This window comes from Pimephales promelas, chromosome 16 (assembly GCF_988280905.1).
Source record: "Pimephales promelas chromosome 16, fPimPro1.hap1.1, whole genome shotgun sequence".
NCBI classification, from domain to species: Eukaryota; Metazoa; Chordata; class Actinopteri; order Cypriniformes; family Leuciscidae; genus Pimephales; species Pimephales promelas.
Window position 1 is genome coordinate 25,080,389 of NC_142784.1, and position 9,358 is coordinate 25,089,746.

The 9,358-nt window shown below is 41.5% G+C and overlaps 1 protein-coding gene across 6 annotated transcripts in view; it reads left to right on the forward strand.

The window, feature by feature from the left end:
- Positions 1–8,845, forward strand: part of igsf9ba (immunoglobulin superfamily, member 9Ba) — a 66,654-nt gene extending 57,809 nt beyond the window's left edge. For 3 of the 6 annotated variants that reach the window (XM_089121298.1, XM_089121300.1, XM_089121299.1), the window contains 3 exons: positions 306–1,952; positions 3,877–4,007; positions 4,168–8,845. In XM_089121298.1, coding sequence (XP_088977424.1) covers positions 306–1,952; positions 3,877–4,007; positions 4,168–4,388 — 1,999 coding nt within the window. In that variant the 3' untranslated portion in view covers positions 4,389–8,845. Of the gene's footprint in view, positions 1–305; positions 1,957–2,542; positions 2,589–3,159; positions 4,008–4,167 lie in introns of those variants that run through there. The other 3 variants (XR_016146890.1, XM_089121301.1, XM_089121302.1) reach the window with 3 other exon arrangements.
- The last annotated feature ends 513 nt before the right edge of the window (positions 8,846–9,358 follow it).

Consider the following 9,358-nt stretch of genomic DNA (forward strand, 5'->3'; position numbering starts at 1 on the left):
TGTCCCCATTCTGTTGTTCTCCATTATGTCTCATCCTGACATCGTGTTTCAGTTTTATTAGACAAGATGGCCAATAAATAAAGGTCAATGTGTAATGTAATCACTATTATGAAAACAGCTCCTTGGATAAAGGCTTTTTTTTTTTAAGTAAATACAAAAGAAAGTGTAATATCATGTCATCTCCTTTTGATTATATTCCTAAATAAGTCTAAATATGGAGTGATTCTTGTTTTGATAGTGCTGATTTTGAGTTGCGGTATTCCACAGGGCTCAGTCTTAAGCCCCATGTCTTTTTTGATTGATAGGCTGTCCTCTGGGAAGATCAGTCCTGAGAGCATTGCTTCCTCCCGGCCCCCGTCTCTGGCCAGCGTGGGTGGCCACAGTCTATACGTTAAGAAGTTGCCAAGCCCCAGGAAAGAGAAAGAGCTTTCCCTCTATAAGAAAACCAAGAGAGCAATAACCAGTAAGAAGTACAGTGTGTCCAAGCACGAGTCTGAGGTCACCACGCCCATCGAGCTGATCAGCCGTGGACCCGATGGAAGATTCATCATGGACCCAAGTGGCATCGACACGTCCCTCAAGCCCAGACGCATTGAGGGTTTCCCCTTTGTGGAGGAATCAGACTTGTATCCTGAGTTCCGCCAATCAGATGAGGAGAACGATGACCCAGGGCCCCTACCCCCAGTCATGGCCACCCTCAGGCCCCAGATATCCCCTGTGTCCTCCAGCCAGGAGTCCTACATGCAGCCCCCAGCCTACAGCCCCCGGTTCCAGAGACCCATGGAAGGTATGAGCATCTCGGAGGGTAGTCGGCTTCAGGCCACAGGGCAGAGCCGGGTCTCCCATTTTCACAGGGTCTTCCCTCCAGGCCCCTTCTATGGCTATCTAGGTAGTGGTGCTGAGGTGGAGCTTCACCCTCCGTTTTACATGCCTGATGTTAGTCCACGTAGCTCTGCCATGTCCTCCTCACCTTCATACCCCCCCGAGGGGCCGTTTCGCCATCCCACCATCCCAGAGGAGAGGGAGGAGCTGAGGATCCATCAGTACGGTGCCTCCGGCCACGCCCTCCCACTGGTGCATAGCCCTCCCTCCTCTCGCTCAACCGAGATCTGGCAGCCTCCTGACTTCCCCTTTCTGGGTCAGGAGGGTCCCCGTCTCACTCTTCCACCACGTCATTCCTCATATCTCCACCGGGACCTCCCCGAGCCCCCGCCATACCCCTCCCATAGTCGCACTCTTAGCACCACCTCTCAGCTCCCTTCAAGCTCTGCTTTCCTCCAGCTGGAGGCCCCTAGAGCCCAACTGAGCAGATCTCCCGGCAGGTTCCCGCCTCAGGGCCCTTCAGCCAAGCATTTAACTATGCAACAGGCCCAGACTCTGGGGCAGTTGAGACACACTGCCCACGGTATGGGCGTACCAGTGTTGCCTTACCTAGGCGCCACGGCTCGCATGGGGAGCCCAAGCACACTGCACAGTGAGAGCTCGGACGGCTGGAGGTCCGAGGCCCAGCCTTGGCTGAGCCCCAGGGCATCACGAAGGATGGATCTCGGCCTGCAGCAGGTGGTCCTGCAGCCGTCACGACTCTCCCCACTGACCCAGACCCCTCCCAGCTCACATGCCGGCTCTCCAGACATTCTCGTCCGCCCTCCTCCCCGTCCCAGCATCCTGCGGTCTTCCCGCTCTCAAGAGATGCCCGAGAGTGCCCGTCACCCTGCCAGTGTCTCCTTTTCCCGAAGGTCTCTCTCCTCTTCCCCTGCCACTTCACCTACCCAAAGCCAGAGTGGCCAGCGGGCCAGCCTCAGCTATCGTGCCCACATGGCCTTTGCCACAGCCGCGGCCAGCTACCCCTCCCAGTCCCCTTCACCCCCCACGGAGAGCAGTGATGCTTTCGGCCAGATGCCATCTCAGAGAAGGACAGATGAGGAGATGCTCCCCTCAGAACCCTCTCCAGGGTAGGTGAACCGTACCATTGGAGGCTCCAAAATGACAAAGGAGTTTGTTATTCATCATCTGTGCCGCAAAAGCAAAGCTACCATGCTTTTGCGTTTTTTGATAAAAGTATTTTTACATGTACATCTTACTGTAAACTATTTACATATGCACAAATGTCCATGTCCTCCAGTATAACTCCTTATTGGGTTCACAGGATAAATTTCCATTCATTTTTTATTTTCTTCAAATACTCTTTTCCTTTAACCTTTAAACAGTGTAATCTTGAAATAAGAAATGATTGTAGTGTTTAACATTTCTCATGGTTACGGATTTTCTAGTGCATCCATGATGATCCCATGGCTCTTCCTTCTTTGTCCTCTTTTGTGGGCTGATCACATCACTCACCCTCTCCAACTCATTTCCTTCCATTTCTCTCACTTCCTCTAACTCAGGGCTTTGACCATCACGGTGGCCTTCTTAGGCGGCCTTTGTTGCCAGGGATGAGTGTGCTCTCATCTCTTGCAACACCCATCCTCATAATAGAGTAGAGACGGCGCATTTCTCTGGAGACACTGGTAGTCTTACCCTCTCTGTTTTTGATTGATCTCAGCTATCTGGGCAGCATTGTTGTGACCAGGTCCTCTACACCACAATAGGTAAGGGTCGAATCCATGTCTGAAAGGGGAGGGGTTTGCAGGCGGGGATCTTAAATCATTCTCATTTAAAGGGGAATGACTTTTTTTGTTACATGATAACAATCATACACTATCTTTTTTGGTAAATATATTCTGAAAATGGTTATTGCTGGTATATAAATGATGCCATTTTTGGTCTTTTTTTTCTGGTCATGATCTCTGTGGTCATGTTGCACTTGCGCCCTTTGAGAGGCACTCTTGGATATTCCCCTTTAAAAATTTGTTTCCATGTACAAAAATATCATGCATGCCTTTTCTAAATACTCTTTCTCGATGCCGAATCAGTAACAGCAGTTCTCAAACTAAAATTTCTTATCACATTTTGTCGTCCTAGTGGTTTGGTTCCTTTCTTTTATGTGACTGTTCTTTACTGGCCATTCTCCCCTCCCTGCCATCTCTTCTCCTGTCAGCATGGTGAAGCCACTGTACAGTGTATTCATGGTAACCAGAGTGTGTTTGATGTGGCGAACTTTAGTGCTCAGTCATGTCTACCTCCCCCTCTATTAATCACTTTCACTTTCTCTTTCCACAGCCTCAGCAGCAGGGGAGACTGTCTGTAAACGCTATGTGTTTCTGTGCCTTGTGAACCCATGAGTTGTTTCCTGACTCTTCAGTATGGACGTTTGAGTGTCATGATCTCTGCCATGATAGAGGGATGGCATGTGCGATAAAAGACAACACTTTACAGGAAATGTGACCCCTGTGGTCAGTTTAATAGGAAACAGGAGATTTTGGCTAATTGTAATTTGATTGGACAGTGCTGGCAGCATGGCAGCAGTGTACAACATGAGGTAAAGGTTCATTCATGTTAATTTAGGTGTATTCTGTAGTAAATGAGTGGGGGTGGGGAAATGCTAAATTCAACTCACCAGACTAACTAAACTAATACAATGTGCTTTTAATTTGCAGATACCCATCTAATGAAGAAGAGTTTTTGTTTTTCGAAAAATAAATGTGATTTGATATTTAATATTTATGCTGATGACAAAAAAAGTCCAATGATAAACAGTATTTTTCGAAATAATATCTAACAAAGCTTTTCTTGCAATTCGCCAAAAGTCGATCAATTGCTAAATTGCACAGTACATGATGTTGATGAATGGTACTTTTGTCATGAAGGCTTTAACAGCGCATTTGGCATTGGGCAGCCAACGGCTAAATCTCAAGTTTGGTCAGGCGTAGTTCGTCAAAGCACAGTGCACCCTGGTGGCGGTGTGAAGTAATGCATAATTGTGTTTGTCTCTCGCAGGGAGCATCTAGGTGCAGTGAGAGTCCCTGCAGGGTCTGAGAGCTTTGAAGCACTGATATATTATTGTATTAATAAAGCCAAGAAATCATCAGCCAACAAGAACAACAACTCCAGATTCAAGAAAAGGACAGGTCAGTTTCACCCGTATTTTACACACTGGGAGAAATGGACATGTTATCAGCCCTAACATCGTGGCAGCGAGGTTTGCATGCGCAGGCAACTCTCGCATTTTCTTCTGAAAATGTACAAATCTTTTCTGTTGCTGTGTCTCATGTGCTCTGCTGTCTTCAGATGTGTCCACCTCTCAGACCCAGCAGCCGCATGCATCTCAGGCCTCTGAGCAAAGAGAACATCTCAGCTCTCCCTCAAAGAAAAAGTGGAAAAGTACACTTAGAAAGTCCCCCTGTCTCCATCTGTCCTCTCTGCTGCGCTGGCTTCACCCCAAAGAAGACAGAAAATCCCTGCTGGCCAGTACGGACCCTGCCCCTTCAAGCTATGGTTCTCTGCTCTGAGAGCCCCCCTCCCGCCAAAACTCACTAAAACTTATCCTGTGGGGCGGATCGTCTTCTTGTCCGTTAGCAAAAAAAACGTATAATGGACAAGCTCTCAGTACTGTTTTGTAATCAGTCTAAACTAGATACAATTTATTATGTTCTTCGGTTGGCACAATATACTACACATATCTGTATTTTCTGTAAATTTACACTAAGGAAAAACATACAGGGGTGCTCTTTTAGAAGAAACAGAAAACTGGACAGGACAAAAGCTTTTCTTTTGATAATAAAAAGAAAAATTAGCATTCCATTACATGCTAGGAAAAATATCGCTGGCCATAACGTCGTCAGAACTGTGTATATTGTGAAGGATAGAGAGTTAAATGCTCTGTACAAATATGACGTGATAGTTACTACAGGGTTTCTTTTCATCCTTCTACAAAATATACCTCAAAAGAGAGAAAAATGAATAATCTGGAACATATTTCAGCACTTCTACCATATTTTGTGCAAGCTAGCATATTTCGTTTTGGATGACAAATGTTGTCTGTTTGTGGCAAAGCTTGACAGAACATGAGGGATTAATGTAAACTCTTTTAAATTGGTTTATAACATTTAACATAAAATATAAAGCACAGAATATCATTGAAATTGTAAGCTTGAAAAGAATGGCTGCAGTACTAGACTTGTCCTGCTTCAATATTTAAACAGATATTCACACTTTTTTATTCCATGCAAAGGCAAGTGAAACTGAAAACATGCTTTGTTATTTATTTTTTGAATAATTTACATTATTTTTTGGGGGACAAAAAATTGGACAGCTTTAAGGCACTTTTTATCTGTGGTTGGAGGTAGATTAATAATAGCCCCCTGCTAAAAAAAATATATATTCAGGTACATGTTCAATTTTAGAATGCTTTTTGACATGTTCAGATGACATAAGTGGAAATGTAATATTTAAACTGAAGTACAATACTTGGTCCTTGTCTTGCACAAATGTAGTTAGAAGTGGTGAAATGCATTATTAATCTTCACGTCACTTCCTTGAAGTAAATAATTTGTTATATGTTGCTTTGGACACAGTACAAAAAAAAAAAGGAAGTGCAGTAGATATTGTGCAGATTAATGAAGACATCAATATAAAATAGAGAAGTGAAATAGTCCTTACTCTGATCAGTGGAAAAAAAGAAAAAGATGTTCTTGGGTTACTTTCTACCTACAAAAGTGAACCTCCAAAAGTAGCTTGACTCTTTTTGAAATCAATTTCAGTAATTGTATTGTAATCTTTACTATCTGTCATCCATCACGACTCACCTGATGACATGGCAAAGTTTGTGTTATTTGAATTAATGATGAATTTAGAAGGATGTTTATTGTCTCTAGAGTTCACTAACAGCTGCTGATTTGCTACCTACAGTACAGTGAAAGCTAATTGAGCATATGCTAGTTTAGTTTAACCGATGGTGAATGTATGATTTGCTCTTAGAAGATCAGATTTATCTGAATATTTTCAATGTGATGTTTTCTCTCTTTTAGCTCGTTTACGCACCGATGCGATTACTCCAAAATGAATCTTCTTCTGTGAATGGAATTGAATAATGAGGAAATTGAATGAAATTTCATGCAGTACTTGAATAAGGCTGAATATACAAGCAGGAAACGCTGGGATGAATTTCTTTGTATAGAGATTCGTAGTAGCCTCTTTGAGTTTAGAAGATTTGACTTAAGTGCCCAAAGGGTTTACTTTGTCTTTTCTTTATCTTTCTTTTTATACAACTATTTTACTCGACATGACAACGAATGCTCAAACATCTGCAGTGATGTATGTTTGAGCTATTCAGTATTATATTCTGTTGCTTATTTCTATGTATGTCTTCATCTTTACTACACTGTAAAAAATGATGTGATCAATAAGTTATGGCAACATATGGGGTAAAGTTCAGGGTGATTGGGACACTTTTGCCATTGAGATGCCTCTGAAAAATTGTCCCAATCAACCTGAATTCATCCTGTTTTTACATTGCTTTAACTCCTCAAAATAAGTTAAGAAATTTTCAACTTTTCACGAGATTCAACTCACTTTTTTTATGTAAATTAAGTTGAAGTGACTTAAACATCTAAGTTGATTGTACTTAAAATATTTAAGGCAGCAACTTTTTTCTTTTTTACAGTGATAGCTTTTCCATGTGGTGCAATTCATAAGGCTGCTTTAATCGTGTAGTCTCTGAGAGGAGAGGGCAGTGTTCATTTTTTAGTTATTCTTGAATACCTGCCTTTTAGCTGTCGGGAGAAAAGTGTTAAAGTTAGCTTAACTGTTTTTCGCTACGTGTTTTGTCAAGTTCCGTCAATAACTCATTGCTAATAAGTCCTACAACAACCACATAATGTTTACATGATCCAGAAATTTAACGTGCAAGGATGTAGGCACATTGTACACATTATGACTTGGTGCTATGTCTTTTTGAACTCGTGGTGCTGTGGTTCAGAGGTTAACACACAAACTCACGCACAGTCCTCTGTCTTTAACTAAACTAGCTCCGTCGTGATTTCCGTCGTGGTGAGTAGGGCCGCAAGCAATAAAACCTCTCTCTCACAGGGCAGGTCCTGTGCGCTCACTATCTTTTAGTATGGAAACCGTTAAAGGTGTTCAATAAAGATCGGTTTTGACATTCACTATGTGCTTACGTCATCGCGTGAACGTTCGCCGTCGCCGTGAATAAAAACCTTCGTATTTAGAAGGGTTTATAAAGATGAATTTGCCAGTCTTGTGGAGGCAACTTATCAAATGTATAATCCATGAAATGTACCCACGGTATGATAGTAAATTTTTCATTTAGCATGGAAATACCTGGTCACTCGAGCAGGTGGAGGTCAGATGCGTCAAGCGGCGGCATTTCTGTTTTATAGTGTTTTTCATGGACACGGTGGAGCGATGCATCCTCAAATAAAGCTGCCACGCTGATTTAAGATGTGGGTGCAGTGTCGCTGTATATCTGTGGATGGTGATTGACGGCATTTTATTCAGCTCCTCTGTGGTCTTTGTTGGGAGGACCCGACTGAAACGTTTCTCTTGTTGAATATGACCTACTGTACAGGTAGACACACGCCTCCTTTTGCTTCTGGAAGAGGGCTCATTTGCAGAAAGTGTCATATCAACTCTTTGATTGCCTGTATTCAGTTTTGTGCTTACTTCTTATGGTGCTTTGTGAAACTTTATTTCCCTTTTTTTATTGAACAGAACTAACCTTACATAGGCCTAATCAAGATATTTCACTCGTTCGGACCTGTCTGTCTCGTTTCAGATAATGTACATCTTTTTGTTCTTGATTCTTTTGCTGTTCATATTAACCAGCACTGAAAAAAACTTAGAATGTAATACTGCATTATGCACTAATTTATGACTGTTTTAACATTAAACCTCATACTTAGAGCTTATTGGAAGCATTTCAAATTGCATTTTTGTGCTTTTTAACTGCTTTTGAATTTGTGTTGTACATTGTTTAGAGATTATATTATCTGAAGATGTGTTCTGGGCAAACATGTTTTTCATCCCAATTATACCCTACATGCAAATGTATAAGAGACTGTTCTTATGTTAAGAAAAAAAATGATAAATTGACAGATTTATTTGATTGACTGATTGAATGACTGGGTCGAGGCTTCTTTTGTTAAGTAATCTCATTTATTTCAGGTATTATTCTTAAAACAGTATGGTGCTGTACCAAAGCCTTATGTACAATATTATTATGATGTATTGTTTGATTCTTCTGCCACTGCTAAGGAATTCTCCAACAAATTGCTACAACTCTGATTATAAAACAAGGTGCAGTGTGCCTCTATCTTCTCGTCTTTTGATTAGTAGGCCTACTTCATAGTATGTTTCGTGGGCATTCGGTGTGTCTCCACATGCTCAGATGTTAAGATATGGTGCCTGGTGTGTCTTCATGCTGCTAGGAGTAAATGTTAAAGATGTTTCGGATCTGTACTACCAACTTCTGAAGTATGACATTGACCTCCACAATAACTCAGCGGGACACTTTGATTCAGCATCTTGATATTAAAAGGGAACCTGCAGTAAGAAGTTACATTTTTAGAGAATAAAGAAAATCCCACTGTTATTTTAATTCAATTGCTTTAATAAAACTTTTTTTTTACATGTAGGCTATTATTGCTCTAGAATAAGACCCAAAATCAAAAAGAATATGCTATCCTGACAAATGAATTGTTCTTCGAGAGTTACGTCAATGAAACATATGGAGTGTTAAATATGTGTGTGTGTGAGTGTGTGCTGTCTTTAACAGCCCAACTGAAGTTATGTATTGGAGCCGTTCAATTTGCATTGTTTACATCACCAGATGCCCAGATATGCACATTTTGGCAAGCTCTATTAGGTTGACATTTTTCAACGCTTTGGTCCATGTAATAACCCCGTAAAACTTTTTTGTATTTTGATATAATAAAAAAAATATATGAGAGTGTTTTTATTCCTGTAAGTGATCTTTTGACTGTTAGTACCTGAAGTGACCACTAGAGGCCACTAATGCATAAGGTTAAATCTGAATGGCTGATTTTAAGTTACGTTTCCACATTTAAGCAAAATCCCTTAGAGGGAAGGTGTTTTTCTAAAGTCTACCACAATGACTGATACTGCCGTCATATACAACAGTATAAAATCATCCAGGTGTAAAGTCCTAAACCAAATCAACTCCCTGTCACACACCTATTTACCTGAAGTGAGTGACTAACACACTGTGCCACTGGCATAGGTCTAGTGGCCAACGCCTTGCCATTGGCCAGATGACTTAACAATTATCATGATGATGATGATTTCTCAAGAAGTTGTGACAGACTCTGCTCAGTTGTATTGTCTTTTGGCCATTTTTTTGTCTTAATGAACCAGTTATGACATTTTTTAAAAAAAATCTAAGAATCAAATTTGACCTGACATATGCAGTATAGCCTATTTCACAAACTGTTCTCAATGATAG